We start from the raw sequence: 19338 nt of genomic DNA, 5'->3' as shown, positions 1-19338 counted from the left end.
GATGGTAGGAATAAATATTTCACTCTGCTCTCCTCACCTCAGAACTCCTCCCTCGGACTGAAGAAGGAGCTCAGTGTTCCCATTATGCACTAATTACTAAGGCAGCATTCTGGTAGAATATTCCAGAAATATTTTCCACAACTATTAAAAGGAAACTTGTTTCATGGTCACCATTCATTTCACTCAAAAATCAATTTACTATGAAGATCGTTTTATCTGACACTCCTGGTTAACTGACGTAGTGAGGTAAGAAACGGTTCCCATTTCTTAAGGTGACATTGCTAACGTTCAGGATTGCAGTAACTTTAAGTCTCAACTCAGAATCGTTCCCATGCACTCTTTATGTCTTGCATTAGCTTCCAGAGTTTTCATTTCCCAGCTGTCATGTTCCAACTTTCTTTATATCTCATACGTTGATAAATGCAGAGCCTCAGTGTGTGACGGTGACTTCTGTAAACACCCACGGCCACCCATGCATGAAGTGTCTGCAGTTATCCACATGTGTGTTTCCTGCTCTGTGGGACAGTGTGGGAAATGCTGTCCTCCTCATCTGTGAGGCCCTCACCTGCACAGAGCCCAGGCCGTGGTGGAACCCAGTGACATGCCAGGGCCCTGAGTCCCTGCTCCTGTGAGCTCCCTGCCCAGTATGTGGTGGGCCCCAGTGACATGACCAGGACCCTCGAGTTCCTGCTCCTGTGAGCTCCCTGCCCAGGGTGTGGTGGGCCCCAGTGACGTGACCAGGACCCTCGGGTCCCGGCTCCTGTGAGGTCCCTGCTCCTGTGAGGTCCCGGCTCCTGTGAGGTCCCTGCTCCTGTGAGGTCCCGGCTCCTGTGAGGTCCCTGCTCCTGTGAGGTCCCTGCTCCTGTGAGGTCCCTGCCTCTTTCTACTCAAGTTCCTCCCTCTCGTCCAGCGGTGCCACTGTGGGGCCTTAGGTGGCTCTGAGATCTGGTGCAGGGAAATGGGGGTGGAGTTTTTTCAGTTTGGGTTTGTTGGGACATATTTATGTGCTCACACTCATTTCTAAGTATAGTTAGGTTGCTGTATTTGCAGTTTTACATTTTTTTCATAAAATGTCTCCACAAATAGTTTAAAGTTCAAGCCCTAAAATGCAGTACCCATCCATGTGGCCTCTGCAACTCCCTGGGGCTTTCTCTTTTCCACCAACTCAAGATGGAAGTGGGTGCAATCCAAACCAAGCATCACAAGGCCAGGGCGTCGGTCTCAAAGGCTGTGCCCCGTGTGAATCGGACAGACTGTGGGCCTCTCTGTCTTACATTATCTGATACTTCTGATATCCTTTTATTAACAGATAATCAAGAGATGACTGACCATTAACAAATAAAACACAAATACATTTAACCTTAACAGACCCTGTCAAAAGGGTGTTTCAGATGCCACGGAAGCCGCTGGAAGTCCTGAAGCCTGTGCCCCAGGGATGAGCAGGGCTCGGAAGGTCTCGGGGACACCCCAGGCGCGAAACCCTCATGGCCGCTGGAGACCTCCGGGGCCCTCACAGGGTGAGACTCAGAGCTCCAGAGACTGAAGCAGCAGGAGGCGACAACGCTCCTCCCCTGCACGGCAGCCAAGGCAAACAGCTGCATACATAAACGAACCGGGGGAAGAAAGTTCTAGTGTCATCCCCAACGGCCACATCCACGCCAGTGAAATACCAGATGGAGACTCACGTTAAGCCTCTCTCTCCGGGTTCCCACCTTGTTGGTGGCTGACGACCCCGGGACATGGCTCGGGGCAGCGGTCAGCTGCCGCCTGCTCAGTGGCCTGCGGTCAGCACGAGGGCCGGCTGGGGCTTCACCGCTGTCCCCCGCCCGGGAGCCACAGCCTCCATGCCGCTGCATTCAGGATTTGCTTTTGTCAATTTCCAAGACGTAAGAATGTCAAGCAATTCCATACAATTTCCGTTGTACTTAAAAGGAGCTATAAAATGCCATTTCATTGAGATCAATGAAGAGAGGATCAAAGCTGACTTGAACTTTCACCTATAAAAATGCCATGTGTGATCTGTTGTTCTGATTAATTCCATTGGAGAAAAAAATGCCTGCAAAGTATTGACGATCTGTTTCCAAACAAGATGTGTTCAAGAGTCTCATCTTTCCTATAACTTATTTTTCATTGTAGTAAATTTAATCTTTAGTCTTATTAAGTTTATATTAAAACTGGTTTGTTGGCAACACATTTATACATAAACTACGGTAAAAGTCAATACCTGTCAATGGTAAAATGTCACCTCCACGCAATGAATTTGAAAGGTCTAAGTCTTTTCATTATCAGAGCAGTTCGTTCTCATGATTATAGTCAGTGTATCATCACGCACAGTGTGCAAACAAGACACAGTTTGTAAAACCCTTCCTTCAAATGTTGACTTATGGTATATTTTAAAATATTGATTTCCTGCTGATATTTACTAAGAAGCTTGTACATTTTAGTAAACTCAATACTTTGTTTCAACAGTCACCATTTTAGGATATAAATGTCTCTCTATCAGGAAACACCCAGTACAGGCTGAGCATCCCAAATCTGAAAATCCAAACCCTGAAAAGCTCTGAAATCCCAGCCTTCCTGAACACTGGCGTCATGCTCAAAGGAAATGTTCATTGGAATATTTTGGATTTTGGATTTTTGGATTTTAGATGCTCAACCAGTACCTAATCCACAAATATTCCAAAATCTGAAATCCCAAACACTTCTGGTTCCCAGTGTTTCAGATAAAGGATACATGACCTGTACAGGCTCTTTCGACATATCCGTTGTCTAATTTTTAAGAAGGACTCATGCTTCAGGACCTGTGTGTTTATTAAGTGTGCGTGGGAGGGTGCAGGCTCTGGCCAGCGGACCACCCGAGCTGCCCTTTATGTGTGGGTGGGAGGCAGAACAACTCACGCCTACCTTCGTCTCAATCTGTTTGGTGTCCAGATTCTGAAACAGCAGCTTTACTCGAGTTTTCCCATCATCTGAAGATCCCTTAAGCTGAGAGAATTTAAATCTCCAGAGTACATTCTGTAAAGAAATAAAATTAATTAGTGATTTATAAACAGGAGCTCGTTTATTTAATTAGCATCTTCTACTATGTTCAACAGCCTCGTTAAATAAACAGACATTCACTTGATGTTTAAATCGGCGTTTAGCATGTGATGATTTGTCAGAGTCTCTACTTCCTCATTCCTGAGTCTTTGCAAACTGGCCTCCTCCAGCCCACGCGGCTCTGCTGCCCCAGAACCCAGCATCCAGCAGCCGCCCATATCCTGAGGATGCACCAGCTCCACGGTCCTCAGTTGCACGTCCACCCCGCAGCGGCCGCTCTGGTCTTCCCTTGCGTTTTCCTGGACACAGCCGAAAATCATCCTATGAGCATTGCTCCTTTTTCTGCTTGGAGAACTTAAAAAAAATTCACTAAAAGGTCCAGTTCTTTTTATATTATGTAAGACATAGTCGAGGGTGCAGATAAAATGAAAAAATTCAATCCTGATGGATACCACCCCATCTATGGCTTTATATGAATCACTAAACCTTACTGATCATGAACCAATTTGAAAAACGTGAAATTAAAAACTTAAAATATTACCTTTTAATACTACTGCAAAAATTGCTTAATGTTTGCTAAGGTACTTTAAAGATGAAATGTACTCTACAAACTGTTACTCCCATAAAAAAAAAAAATAAAAAAGGCTGCAGCAAAGAAAGACTTAATGGATATCTTCTGTAAAAGACAGTCTTTAATTATAGATACTTCAATACAGTAAAACTTTATCTTCCAGAAAAATTCCACTAGGGAACAGTAGTTTCTCTTAGCAAGCTATAGGTAGAATTTCCATTAAAAGCTTTTATTTTTAAACAATGAAATATTTTTCTCTATGTGACAGGACAGGCAAAGGGGCTGCAGAAAACAGGGATGGAGTTTCAAAAACACTTTTATCACATCTGACACTGACAGGTTTATTCCCTGCCCTCATACCAGCCTCGAGATTCTTGGTCACATCTTTTTCTTTATATTAAATCCAGGAGCTAAACAGAATCTCTGCGTTTTATGACCAAGTGTCAAAACACATGTTTCCTCTACGTTTGGGGAAATTTATGACTTCACAGGATCTTAGGGAGCAGTTTCTCAGTCTCTTCTATGTTCACGGTGAGGAAACTGAGCCCACACCCACCTGGGCAGACTCTGGGCATCAGGATTCTTTTTGCATTAGAATTGCCAGACACTTCCAGAAAGAGAATATTCTAAAGTCATGCTTCAGTCACTGCTTCCCCTGCGATACAGTGTGGCTGTGTCCCCACCCAAATCTCACCTCGAATTGTAGCTCCCATAATTCCCATGTTGTGGGAGGAACCTGGCAGGAAGTCATTGAGTCACGGGGGCGGGTCTTTCCCATGCTGTTCTTGTGACAGTGAAAAAGTCTGATGGTTTTATACAGGGCAGTTCCCCTGCACACATGCTCTTCCCTGCCGCCGCATAAGATATGACTTTGCTCCTCCTTCGCCTTCCGCCGTGATTGCAAGGCCTCCACAGCCATGTGGAGCTGTGAGTCCATTAAACCTCTTTCCTTTATCAATTACCCAGTCCTGGGTATTTCTTCACAGCGGCATGAGAATGGACTAATATCCCAGGGTCGTCAATTCCAGAAGCAAAGCGTGTGTATCTGTTCTTGTCAGGAGCAAGAGAGCGTGATGTGAGCACCGGGGCACTGGGGTAAGTCTCAGGAGCAGATGCAGCCACAGCCAGCCTGGAGGGCCAGTCCCAGCGAGGGGGCAGCCCGAGGCACCGGCCCCACTCCACCCACCACACCAGCCCCAAAAAGCCTCTGTCCACACTCCGCACCAAGTCCACCTTGCCTGGGCAGCACCAAAGCACCCTGTCTGAAAGCTGTTAAGTGAAGGCTGTGACTTCAGCCCCTTAGATTCAGGTAAGTCTCATCTGCCTTTAAAAGGACCTATTATCCATAATTTGTAGGAGGAACCTGTGATCACAGGTATGTGCTCATGGGTCAGGAGAAGCCAGGCAGTCTTGGCTATTGAGGTTTTGCATAATTTCTCACAAATAAGCACACCCAAATGGCTCTGTAAGCAGCAGTAAGAGTATTTGGTTCAAATTTGATGAAGTTAAAGAACTCAGTAGTGGTCTAGTCCTATTAGGATAGGGTCCTGGGAATAACCTAAATTAATATTTTGCAAGGTGTCATAAACTGCTGTTAAAACATTATATTTAAAAAGTGCAAAAATATTGATTTAAAGTCTTGTTTATTGTTTGAAGGAATTCCAAATGGTCCTCACAGTGAAGTGACTTGGGTATATCATTACTGTCTTCTTGGCTCACTGATACGGCACTGCCACAGTACCAAATACGTGCGGGTCTGAGAATCATGCGTCCTCATGACTTACACACAGCCAGTGGGCATGCTTAAAATGACGTCCCAATTTTGCCATCTAGCTCTTGTCTGGGTGATGGAAGACAAGGCTCCCATCAGCGTCTCTGGTTTGGGACATGCTGCAACGTGGTCTGGGCACAAGTCGGGCTGGCGTGGGTGCTGGCGTGGGCACAGGCGTGGCTCTCTCTGCCCTTCTCAGAGCCGTGTGGCGCAGATGTGGCGGCTCCTCTCATTGTCGTTCCAACTCACTGGTGGTGGCCTCTTTTAACTCCTTCACAGCTTTTCCTTCATGCACCTGAACACAGCAATGCTTCTGTAAAAGAAGAACTTGTTTTCCCATTATGGATGAGATTTCTGCACGTTTTATTCAAACGTGGTTTGGGTAACAGTTTAATTTCACAACTCCGAGCCTTCTCCAAAGTGTGATTGGATCTTCCGCGTCGGAATATGGCACATGCCCTGCTCACAGCTCCGGAGACACTGCTGGGCAGCCAGTCACAGGGTGGGAGTGACGTTTGTGAGTTTCACATTCCACTCACTCTTAATTAACACAGAGAGTAGTTTTTAAAAAACACTATATGACAAAAGAGTGGACTTGTCCTCGCAAAGCATTTCCTTAACACTGAAGTAGTTACGAGAAAACTCAGAAGCAGGTGGAAAGGGGTCTCCCTCCCTTCCTCAGGTCAGCCGCACATTCCTGCCATCAACCCTCCACAAATTCCCCCGGGCACAGGTGCTGCTGCCCGTCACCACCAGCGCTCAGTGGAAGCCAGGCAACGAGAAGTGTGTGTTCCTAAGCATTTACTCAAGTGTTGTGGGTCCCTCGTTAGCATTCTCGTCTTCAACTTCCCTCTCCGCCCACCCAGCCCGGCTGTGAATCCTCCTGGCCAAACGCCATCAGGGCTTGCGGAAATCCTGGGGCTCTGAACTGTCAGGGCCATGAATGACAGTCCATGAAGGCAAGACCTCTGCACAGTACACAAGCCAGCAGCTGGGGGCTTCTGCCAGACGCGCTGAGCGTTAGCGCCCGTGGGTGTAACCAAGCACACGGCAGTGGAGTGTCACGGACGCCCGCTCGTCTCTTACCTTTGTCTTACTCTCAAAACAGGTAAATCCTAATGCAAAATCCACCGTGAAACACAGCATCTCTCCTTGCCAGCTGCACGTATATGTTTTGGACTAGAAAAAAAAAGTATGAATTTGAGAAAACATTCTTTAATACTGCTGTTTAACTTAATTAGGTAGTTGCAATATTAACCCCACTTTGGTCGAAAGTTATAAAACGCTCTAACATGTAAGTTGGGGGAACGTAACAGGAGGATGCGGGGTCCCGGGATACCCGCGGGGACATGGGTGCACAGGGGGCTCTTCCTTGCTTTGTGTTGAGAGGCAAAAACTTCCAGCTCTGTGAGGGGGGTTGTTTACAGACATCGCTCTAACTCACAACACATGCACAGAGCCCAGCCAATCTCTATTCTCCAAAGCATTTTTAAAAACACAGTAAACCACTGAATTTTCTTTCTGCTAGCTCATTATACCTATGGGTAATACGTTCACTTTTCTGTCCATGGGGTCCACAAGTGTGTTCCGGCAGGAGCTAGCAACGTAGCAACGGCACTTTCCTGAGAAAACGCTGCAGAGCAGCACAACGTAAAACACCACGCCGAAGAGCACAGCCGGACGCCACCACAAGCAAACGCAAACCACATCGCCACCAGGTGCTGGGGCTCCCGCAGGCTGAAGGGCGTCCCAGGCCCGGGCAGGCCGTGCGGGTGAAGGGCGGCCTGGACCAGCACAGACCTGCGCAGGGGAAACCCAGGGGCTCTGCTCCCTGAGCCCCGCCCCGTCTGTCTCTGGGTTTCAGGCCGCAGAGGCCGGGAGCGCCTGCCAATGCACCTGAGTCGTGTTGAGTGAAGGCGACGTGTGAGCTTTAAATGTTTTCATGCTACTACAGACAAGAGAGGCATAAACCCTCATACTGGGTCAAGGTTATTTTTAACAATCTCTGTACTAAATCTGCAGGTAAAATTTTCACATTTAGAAGAGAATTGGAGCCATTGAACCGTGTGTTCTGGGCCTGCCTGGGAGCCAGTGTGGGCACGGTCCTCTGGCATCCAAGTATGCTACTTTTGTGGGAAAGGGGTACTTGATGCCTTCTCTCTCTCTCTCTCTCTCTCTCACACACACACACACACACACACACACACAGTGCATGGGTCACACACCCATCCACCCCTCCACACAAAATGCATGGCTCACACACCATATACACACACACAGCACATGGCTCACACACCACACACAGCCCATGGCTCACACACATACACAGCACACAGCTCACACCACACACACACTTGCACAGTGCATGACTCACACAAACATACACTCACAATGTGCGGCTCACACCCACACACACAGCCTACAGCTCTCACACAGCACACAGCTTATGACTACACACACACGGTGCACAGTTCTCACATACACAGCACACAGCCAACACAGCACACGGCTCACACACAAGTGCATGCATACAGTCACACACGCATGCACAGTCACACACATTCATGCATTCATGCATGCAGTCACACACATGCATACAGTCACACACACATGCATGCAGTCACATGTGCATGCATAGTCACACACAGTCACACACACGTGCATGCATACAGTCACATACACATGCATGGTTACACACACATGCATGCTGTGTGACTCCGGAGGCTCTTCCTTCCTTGTCCCTGGTTCTGCTATGTCCTTTCCTGAAAAGCTGAATGATGCCTTCAATGTCTTCATGCCTGTCAACACTTCCTCAGAGGCCATCACAAACACAATAGCCCAAGTCCCTGCCTCTCTCCTCTTAGAGGAGAGCAGGGTGGGCCTGACAGGCTGGAAGGGCCCATCCACTGTGGGCGTCACACAGCTCCTGACCCTTTGAGGATAACGGGGGTCTCACCAATGCCACGCACGTGGCCTGTGGTCGCGAATGTTCCACATCTCGCAGGCATTTGGGATGAGAACGAGAGCAGATCTCAGTGAACCGCGGCTGAAAAGCACAGTCCCAGCCAGCTCCACCTGCTCACCTTCTCCAAACTTGACCCAGAACGTGGGAAGCATTGAGATTCTATGTGAACGTCCGCAAGAGGTGATATTCTCACAGCTTAGGTGTGAAAGCTACTCAATCTCTAGAATTTAAATCTGGTGATTATAGAATATGAAATGCAAAAATTCCAAGGGTGGTCGCTCTATTTTATGTAGACTAAGGAGCTAGCATCATAGGATCTATAGAAATTGTGAACATCAGTGGCACAGCTGAATGGCAGTGCACACATATTCAGTAATTATAGCCCATCTTTGCGGCACAGGACAAAGTTATTTCAGATGGCTACATAAACACATGATGCATTTGCATAATCTCCAAAGGGGCTTAGGATGGAGGAAAAAGAAAAAGCTTTAGTCTAAGGAACTCTGGCTACACAAAATCTCATTTTCAGAATTAATCAATCGATATCCTTCCAGGCACACAGCGTGTCTCATCATTTGCATGTTTAGAACTTGAGGGAATTTAAAAATCGATTTTCTCATTACTGCTGTACATACAACTGCTACAAAACAGTCTTCTCATAGAGCTTTGCAGATACAATTCTGCCAGCCTAGTGAATGGATGACATTCTGGGATTATCTCCAGGTGGCCTCTGTGTTCACAGCTTCTCACTTGATGCCCTGGAAGAAACTCTCATTGGCACACATGCCCCAAATCCTGAAGGAAGTGTTGCCTCATGGCCCACCTCCCACATCGGAGGGAGTCTGGGAATGTTTGTTTTTGTGTACTGGGTTCTTGAAAGACATCCTCCCAGACTGCCCAGCAAATTTTGATAAAATTGGTAATTTAAACATTTTCATGTAACTCAGGGAAACAATGTCCAGGTAACTCATCTGGTGTAGTCATTTGGAGTTCTCCACGATGTTGAGGCTGCAGAAACAACTTATTAGAATAACATTTGATCTACTGATGAAATTATGGAGAAAAGGTATATGCAGAACACTTCCTGGTTTGGCTGAAGATGGGACAGTCTTGTCATACTGAACTTTATCTCTAGCACATTATACGGTGACCCACAGAAAAATCACCAACTGCCCACCACAGCTCCCAGCTTACAGCAAATTTTTTGAATCAATTAATGAGTTCAAGAAAAAAAAGTTCTAAGTACCTCCTTCTGCAACTGACCAAAACTTAAAATAGTTTCAGACTTTTTATATGAAAATATCAAAAGAGGTCTTATTAATGAAAGCTTAAAGTAAATGGCCTTGAAGTCCAACTTTTGGAATAAAATAAACCAAGAGCAATATACCACAGAGAAATCAGTATGTACAGAAACCATCAAAAATATAAAGCAGAGAATTACCTGAAGAGTTAAAAAAAAGAAAAAGAGCTAAGAATACTAGGAATAATTTTTTTTTTTTCTTTTTGAGATGGAATCTTGTTCTGTCGCCAGGCTGGAGGGCAGTGGTGTAATCTCAGCTCACTGTAGCCTCTGACTCCTGGCTTCAAGTGATTCTTCTGCCTCAGTCTCCCGAGTAGCTGGGATCACAGGCGTGTGCCACCATGCTTGGCTAAGTTTTGTATTTTTAGTAGAGACAGGATTTTACCATGTTGACCAGGCTAGTCTCAAACTCTTGACCTCAGTGATCCACCCACCTTGCCTCCCAAAGGGCAGGGATTACAGGCGTGAGCCACCGCACCTGGCTCAGACCAGATTTCTTAACTGCGTTCTGAACACCAAGAACAGGATGCCACAGCCCTGCTGCTCAGGTGAGATGCTGTAACTTCAGCAGATGACAGACAACTCACTCCCTTTGATGTGCTCATTTCCAGTAAGGAAGATGCGGCCACAACAGTGGGCAGAAAGCAAGCAGCCTGGACAAGGAACTGGGTGCATACTAGAGAGAGAACAGCAGATGTGCCTCTGCTCGGTGTTGATCACTAGTGCTTTGTTGAAGATTTCGTGTCTCTATTAACGGAGAATATTGGTCTGTAGTTTATTTTCTGCAGTGTTTTAACTGCGTTTGGTGTAAGAGTAATGCTTGCTTCAAAAACTGAATGGGTACTTCCCCCTCCTTTTTTTTTCTAGAAGATATTATAGAAAAGATACTGGTTTTTTTTTTTTTTTGAGATGAAGTTTTGTTCTCATTGCCCAGGCTGGGCAATGGCACGATCTTGGCTCACCGCAACCTCCACCTCCTGGGTTGAAGCGATTTTCCTGCCTCAGCCTCCTGAGTAGCTGGGATCACAGGCATGCAGCACCATGCCCTGCTAGTTTTGTATTTTTAATAGATATGGGGATTTCTTCATGTTGGTCAGGCTGGTCTCGAACTCCTGACCTCAGGTGATCCATCTGCTTTGGCTCCCAAAGTGATGGGATTACAGGTGTGATCCACTGTGCCCAGCCAAGATATTGGTGCTCTCTTTGACATTTGATAGAATTCTCCAGTGAAACCATCTGAGATAAACATTTTGTTTTGAAAGTTTGTAAATACAAATTCAGTTTTCTTAGTAATTATAAGGCTACCCAAAGGCTCTGTAGTGATGGGGTTGTGGCAATTTGTGAATATTGATGCAAAAATCTCAACAAAACACTAGTAAGCAAAATTCAACAGCACATTAAAAGCATTGTACAATGTAACAAAGTAAGATTTATCCCTGGAATGAAAGGATGGTTTGACACAGAAAAATCAATCAATGCGACACACTTCATGAACAAAAGGAAGGAGAAATCAAAACTTTTATCATCTTAATTGATGCAAAAAAGTAACCAGCAAAATTCAACACCCTTTTATGACATAAAACACTCAACAAACTAGAAATTGGATGAAATCTCAACACAATAAAGGCCTTATATAAAAGCTCACATTAACATAATAATACTGAAAGACTGAAAACTTTTTCTCTGAGATCAGGAACAAAGCAAGGATCCCTACTGCTGCCAATTCTATTCCACATCGTACTGGGCATCTGAGCTAGAGCAACCTGGAAGAAAAACAAGTCATCCAAATCAAAAAGGAAAAATAAAATTATCACTGTTCACAAGCAACACTGTCTTACATATAGAAACCCCCAAAGATTCAACAACAACAAATAAATCTGTTAGAATTAACAGACGAATTGAGCAAATCCTGCACACAAAGTTTCAGGATACAAAATTAACACTCAAAATAAGTTTCATTTCTATAAACTAACAATGAACAACCTGAGAAGGATACTGAGGAAAAAAAATCTCATTTACAATAGTATCATGAAGAATAAAATACATGGAATTAACTTAGCCAAGGAAGCAAAAGACTTGTACACTGAAAACTACAAAACACTGATGACAAAAATTAGAAAACACACCACTGAAGAAAAGACATCTGTGCTCATGGATTGTTAGACTTAACATTGTTAGGATGTCCATACTACTCAAAGGTATCTACAAATTCAATGCAATCATTATCAAAATTCCAAATATATCTTTACAGAAATAGAAAAATCCATCTTAAAATTCCCATGGAATGTCAAGGACCTTGAATAGCCAGAACAATCTTTAAGAAAAGTTGGAGATTTCACAATCCCCATTTCAAAACTGACTGCAAAGCTACATTAATCAAAGCAATGTTGCACGGCATAAAGAAAGACATAGATCAATGGCACAGAATAGACAGCAATGAAAGAAACCCTCACACAGGTGCTCAATTTCTAACAAAGCAATCAAAACCATTCAATGCAGAAGGGCCAATCTTTTCAACAAATGGTGCTGGGAAAACTGCGTATCTATTTGCAAAAATGAAGTGGAACCCTTATCTTACATCACATATACAAATTAAATCAAAATAAATTACAAACCTAAATGTTAGAGCTAAAATGGTAAAATTCTTATGATTAAAATTAGGGGGAATACTGCATGACACTGGATTTGGCAATGAATTCTCCAACATGATGCCAAAAACACAGACAACCAAACAAATAGACAAATGGAACAATATCAAAATTAAGACCCTTTGTGTATCAGAGGACACTACTGAATAGTGAAAATCCAACCCAGAGAATGTGAGAGAAAGTTTGTAAATCATATATCTAATAGGGAATTGATGTCTAGAACACATAAGAACTCCTACAACTGGGCCACAAAAAAAAAAACAAGCAAACAACTCAATTAAAAGATGGGCAAAAGGCCTGAATAGGTATTACTCCAAGAAGATATATCAGTGACCCATCAGCTCACGCAAGATGCCCAACATGACCAGTGATTAGGGAAACAGAACGCAAACCTCAGTGTGGTAGCACCTCACACCCACAAGGATTGCTGTTATAAAATACAAACAAGAAAATGAAACAGAAGATAGCAAGTGGTGAGGAGGATATGAAGAAATTAGAGCCCTTGAGTACTACTGCTGGGAATGTAAAATTTTGCAATGTTATGGGAAACAGTACAGCAACTCCTTATGATTTAAAAATTCAACTGCCACATGATCCAACAATCCTACTTCTGTGTATACACTCAAAATAATTAGAAGCAGAGACGTTACAAGATGATCTGTACGGCCACTGACATGGTTTGGCTCTGTGTCCACATCTGAGTCTCATATGCTGTGCTTCCCAGTGTTGAGTGGGGCCTGTGGGTGACTGGACCGTGGGGGTGGTTTCTAATGGTCTGGCACCATTCTCCTAGTGCTGTCTTGTGGTAGAACACTCTCATGAGATCTGGTTGTTTAAAAGTGTGCAGTACTTCTCGGCCAGGTGCAGTGGCTCACACCTGTAATCCCAGCACTTTGGGAGGCCAAGGTGGGCAGATTGCTTGAGGTCAGGAGCTCGAGACCAGCCTAGGCAACATGGTGAAACCAAGCCACTACTAAAAATACATAAATTAGCTGGGTGTGGTGGTGCATGTCTGTAACCCCAGCTACTCAGGAGGCTGAGGTGGAAGAACTGCTTGAACCTGGAAGATGGAGGTGGCAGTGAGCCAAGATCATGCCATTGCACTCCAGCTTTGGCAGCAGAGTGAAACTACTCCTCAAAAAGAAAAGTGTGTCGAACTTCCTCTTCACGCTCCCGCTCTGTCCCTCTCCATCATATAAAGACAGCTTGCTTCCCTTCTGCCTTCTGCCATGACTGTAAGCTTCCTGAGGCCTCACCAGCCATGCCTCCTGTACCACCTGTGGAACTGTGAGTCAATTAAACCACTTTTCTTCATAAACAACCCAGCCTCAGGTCGTTCTTTATAGTAATGTGAGAACGGACAAACACACCATTTTTATAGCAACATTATTCTCAACAGCCAAAAGGTAGACACAACCCAAGTTCCCATCAGTGGATGATCGGATAAACAAAATCTTACATCCATACAACGGAAGATGACTCACCTTTAGAAAGGAAGGAGATTCTGATGTGCTACAGCAGGGATGACCTTGAGAACTTTATGCTAAGTTAAACAAGTCAGGCACAAACAGACCAACACTGCCTGAGTCTGCTCATATGAAGTATCTGCATCCTCAGATTCAGAGAGACAGGAAGTGAAACAGAGGGTGCCATGGGCTGGCGTTGGGGCATAGGGAGCTGGGGTTTAATGGCGATGGAGCTTCGGCTTTGCAAGATGACAGGGTTCTGGTGACAGTGGTGACAGCTGAACATCACTGTGAATGTCCTCAATGACTGTGCACTGTATGCTTCAAAGTGTTATCTTTTATGTTACATGTATTTTACCACATTTTAAAAACGAGGGTTCTACTCCAAACATGGCTGCAGGTTTGGGTATGGCCTGTGCCTGCTTTTCTCAGCAAACAGGTGTGAGTTCATGCAAAGCAAACACAGATGTCCATGTTGACTAAGTGCTGCCTGCAGTGCACAAAGTGTCATGGACTTCCAGGGTATGGTCTGTCAAGCAATCACCACGGAGCGGGTGGCAGGAGTGAGCCTGGGGGAAGGGGCAGTCACGGAGAAACATGTGGGCAGTGAGCAGACAGAGCAGGCTCCAGCTGAGTGCACACGGCACCCAACGGCCTAGAAAAGGCGAGGGAAGGGCGTTGGCAGGAGTTATTCTGAAGCTGAGAACAGGACTCTGTCACCTGGGGATGTGGATCTGAGGTTCTAGAATCAGCTTCAGACAAATAAAGATGGTCATCATTGCTAGTTTGGAATATCTAAGGGATTGATTCTGATCTCTGAAGATAACGTCGGCGGCAGGAAGTGAAGATGCTGGAGGTGATGCCAACACTCGGGCTTTCAAGCCAAACAGAGATGACAGCGGTGAGCAGAGGACAGCCGTGAGGAAGTCAGAAAAGGATCAAGATAGTCACGGAAAAGAGGCTCCGAAGGAGCAATCATCAACAATGTCCAGGGCCAAGGCTGAAAGGAATCAGGCGTTAAGAGCAGACCAGGAGTCAGAAGTCAGATGTGTGTGGCTACGGATGAACTGCAAGGGCAGGGGCTAGGGGAGATGGAGGAGCAGGCAGGGGAGAGGCTGCAGGTGTGTGCACACAAAAGTGGGCATGGCATGAGCATGTGTGAATACATGCATGCATTAATGTGCATGAGTGTGTACACGCGTGTGAGCTGTGTCATGCTTATACATATTTTCATGGGTGTGCATGTGTGTGGGCATGCATATAAGTACATATGCATAATTGTCAGTGTGCACAAAAATGTGTGTTTGCATCTCCATGTGTGTGCTGTGCCCATGTGCACCTATGCCTGTGTGTGAATGCATGCCTGTGTGTGTGTGGTGTGGGTGCGTGCGTGTGTGTGCACTGTGTGCATATGCATTCATGGGCTTGTGTGCATGTGTGAATGCATGTGTGTGTGTACATGTTCATGCATGTGCCTGTATGTGTGAATGCGTGAGTGTGGTGTGGGTGTGTGCGTGTGTGTTTGCACTATGTGTGCACATCCATTCATGGGCCTGTGTGCACGTGTGAATGCATGTATGTGTGTGTGTGTGTGCACATGTCCATGCATGTGCCTGTGTGAATGTGTGGTGTGGGTGCATGTGTGTGTGTACTATGTGTGCACATGCATTCATAAGGCTGTGTGCATGTGTGAATGCATGTGTGTGTGTGTGTGCACGTCCATGCATATGCCTGTATGTGTGAATGCGAGTGTGGTGTGGGTGTGTGCGTGTGTGCACATCCATGCATGTGCCTGCATGTGTGAATGCGTGAGTGTGGTGTGTTTGTAGCCTGCTGGTGAGCTTGGGAAGTGGGTCATCTTGGAGGATAACTGAGCACTACTAACTTAGTTAAATTTATGTTTTGGTGATACAGATTTCTTCCTCTTCAGACCTTCAGAGATCACATTGCGTTTGTTGGATCTCAGATCTTGTGCCTGGTGACAAGTAGCAGAAATGGGATAACCGGAAGCTCTGCTCTGAGTGGTCTAGACATGATGTCAGACCTGTGCACAGAGGTTTGTTTTGTTCACTGCAGGTTCCCCAAGGCCTAGAACCTAAGTGCTGCCCAATAAATACCTGCTGAGTGAGCAGAAACAGCCAACTTGGATAGCATTTACCACGTGCCAGGTACCATCTTAAGCTGTGTAAATACCAGTCACTCACAAATATCAACACAACTCTAGGGGGTTAATTATACGATCTCATTTTCTAGACAAGAAACTGGGCAAAGTTAGCCTTTTTAAAAACTTGCCCACAGTTCCAGTGGTCAGGGTGGGAGCTGGGCTCCCCCCAGGTGCTCTGCTGTGGTGCCAGGCTGTCCACCACGACGCCGTGCGGAATGCGTCAGTGAGGGGCTCAGCCTCCAGTCTTAAGGTCAAGAGCTGGTAAGGCTTCTTCCGTTAATGCAGCCCCAAAACCATGGATGGAAGGGGACGCGCCTTACCATTTTCACATGGAAATGCCGCTTGGGCCCTTTTCCTGACACAGGCACCTCCGTGGTGGCCAGAGGGTGAGAACCACAGGTCATGCTGTTAGCGGGTGACGTTGCTCCTGAGGCCCTCCGATGAGAACGGCGAGGGCTCGCTGTCCGGCATATGTTACTTAGGGTTTCCTCACTCAGCCTCACCACCAGGAGCACGTTCCGCTGTCACTGCCACCTGCACTGAGCGCTCCAGGGACCACCTGCTGCTGTTCCCACCCCTGCTCAGCCAGATGCAGCACCAAGCAACGTGTGGGCTGGGGCTGATTTCCTGAATAAAGGCACATGTCCACAGTTTCCAGCTTCCCCGTAAATGAGACACGTGGTCAACATGTTTAGAAACCGTCTGTCCAGTCAGAGCAGCAGAGGTGAGGTGAGAAGGAAAGGCTGCTGGACTCACACCGCCTCCAACTTCACTGGAGGTTGGCTCAGACTAAGGAGTGTCCACTGCATCCCCAGAGGTCCCCGAGCCTCCTGCAGGACTATTCCTCTTTCCAATTATTAGCTTTTCTCTAAAGAAATTAAGTTGTTAAAAAGTATTCACAATTTCTAAGTCTTTCCAACATTACTTAAATGTGGATAACAATCACCCATTGTTTCGACAAAAGGAAGGAACTCACTGTTCAGGGAAGGAAGTTTCATCTTAACAATCACTTAAACAAATGTGATTGTTACTGCATTTAACAATAACTTAAACAAGTGTGATTGTTATTGCATTTAACAATCACTTAAACAATGAGTGACTGCTATCCACATTTAAGTAATGTTGGACAGACTTAAAAATCGTGAAAAGTTTTCAACAGTTTAATTTTACCAAAGAGAGACTCCGCTGTGACTCCTCGTCTGGAAAAGCACAGTGAGCCAAGATACCCTCCTCCCCAGCCCAGGGCTCCTTCCAAACAGCCTGCACTTCCACGAGCTTTGTCCGTGAGCTGCGAGTCCACCTAGAAGACACATCTGTTCTCACCAGCCCCCTTGTTCTGAAAGAGAAAGAGCCTGCAGGGGAACCACACAGGAAGGTGTCTCCTCCTTCACGGAGCGCAGACAGCCACAGTGACGCTCAGGTACCTCTTGACAAACGTTCCTCAGAGCAAGTGTGATGGTTAATACTGAGTGTCAATTTGACTGGACTGAAGGATGCAAAGTATTGATCCTGGTTGTGTCTGTGCAATTTGCCAGCAGCAGAGACCAGCACTGAGCCTTTGATTCTGCACCATTCCTGGGGGTGAGCAGCCAGCTACCTGGTGGCAGGTCGATTTCCTGGACCTCTTCCATCCTAGAAAGGACAGAGGTTTGTCCTCACTGGAATAGATCCTTACTCTGGATATGGGTTTGCCTATGCTGCATGCAATGCTTCTGCCAAGGCTACCATCTGTGGACTCGCGGAATGCCGTATCCACCATCACGGTGTTCCACAGAGCATCGCCTGTGACCAAGGCACTCACTTTACAGCTAAAGAAGTGTAGCACTGGGCTCACACTCATGGAACTCGCCGGTCTTACCATGTTCTCCTCATCCTGAAGCAGATGGATGGACAGAATGGTGGAATGGCCGTTCGAAGTCAGGATTACAACCCCAGCTGGTTGACAATACTTTTTAGGGCTGGGGCAAAGTTCTCCAGAAGGCCGTGTATGCTCTGAATCCGCATCCGGTATGTGGCACTGCTTCTCCCAAGGCCAGGATTCACGGGTCGAGGAATCAAGGGGTGGGAGTGGAAGCGGCACCACTCGCCATCACCCCCAGTGACACACTAGCAAAAGTTTTGCTTCCAGTTCCCTCGACATTATGTTCCGTTGGCCTAGAAGTCTTAGCGTCAAAGGAACGCTGCCACCAGGAAACACAGGGACAATTCCATTAAATGGAAGTTAAGATTTACACCTGGACACTACAGGCTCCTCCTACCTTTAAGGCAACAGGCTAAGGGAGTTACAGTGTTGGCTGGGGTGACTGACCGCTACTATCAAGATGAAACCAGTCTACACTCCACGACAGAGACAGGGAAGAGTAAGAGGGAAACAGGAGACACAGCAGGGCCCACTTGGTATCACTGTGTCTTGCGATTAACATCAAGGGGAACCTACAACAGCCAGTCCAGGCAGGACTACAGATGGCCCGGACACTTTGGGAATGAAGGTTTCTGTCACTCCCCAGGAACAAAACGCGACCTGCTGAGGTGCCTGCTGAAGGCACAGGGAATACAGAAGGGACAGCGGAAGAAGGAAGCCGTCAGTACCAGCTACGAGCTTGCGGCTAGCTGCAGACACGAGAACTGTGATTGTCCTGTTTCCTCCTCCTTTTGTTAAAAACATGTTTGTGCATGTATACACTTGAACTAAGAAAGTGTCTTCGTTTTATTTCTTTTTTCCTTTAACCTGTGGCCTAAGACTGAATGACTTCATATCAGCATTTAGGTATTGTTAACTTTATGTAACAGTATTTGGGTTGGGGATTGATGTGTTTCCAGCTGTAAAAAGGACAGTTGTGTTATGTACGTTAGATGTGAATATAACCTCATTATTGTCTTTATTTGAAGATTATGTATGATCTCAGGAGATGTGCATGGGTTCAAGATAACAAGGGGTGGGCTTGTGATGGTTAATACTGCTGTCAACTTGACTGGACTGAAGGATGCAAAATACCGATGCTGAATGTGTCTGTGAGGGTGCTGCCAAAGGAGATTAGCATTTAGTCAGTGGCTGGGAAGGCAGACCCACGCTTCCTGTCTGTGTGGCACCATCTCGTCAGCTGCCAGCATGGCTAGAAACTCAAGCAGGCAGAGAAACGTGAACAGACGGGACCAGTTTCGCCCTCCAGGCTGCATCTTCCTCCATGCTGGAGGCTTCCAGCCTCAAACATTGGACTCTGCGTTCTTCAGCTTTGGGACTGGGACTGGCTTCCTTGCTCCTCAGCTTGCAGGTGGCCTATTGTGGGGTCTTGTGATTGTGTGAGTTAATGCTACTTAATAAACTCCCATATAGGGGAAAGGATTGCCTGCTTAATAAAGGGTGTTGGGAAAACCGGCTAGCCATGTGCGGAAAGCTGAAACTGGACCCCTTCC

General features: G+C 46.1%; 1 protein-coding gene across 2 annotated transcripts in view; it reads right to left on the bottom strand.

The window, feature by feature from the left end:
* SNTG2 (syntrophin gamma 2) overlaps nucleotides 1–19338 on the bottom strand; it is a 317220-nt gene that overhangs the window by 28709 nt on the left and 269173 nt on the right. For both annotated transcript variants that reach the window (XM_074393375.1, XM_074393377.1), the window contains 2 exons: nucleotides 6468–6560; nucleotides 2905–3015 (listed from right to left, as the gene is read on the bottom strand). In XM_074393375.1, coding sequence (XP_074249476.1) covers nucleotides 2905–3015; nucleotides 6468–6560 — 204 coding nt within the window. The remainder of the gene's footprint in view (nucleotides 1–2904; nucleotides 3016–6467; nucleotides 6561–19338) is intronic.

The sequence above is a fragment of the Saimiri boliviensis genome, chromosome 1 (genome assembly GCF_048565385.1).
Source record: "Saimiri boliviensis isolate mSaiBol1 chromosome 1, mSaiBol1.pri, whole genome shotgun sequence".
Lineage (NCBI taxonomy): Eukaryota > Metazoa > Chordata > Mammalia > Primates > Cebidae > Saimiri > Saimiri boliviensis.
The sequence above is the reverse complement of the archived record's forward strand: the minus strand, read 5'-3'. Positions and strand labels throughout refer to the sequence as shown.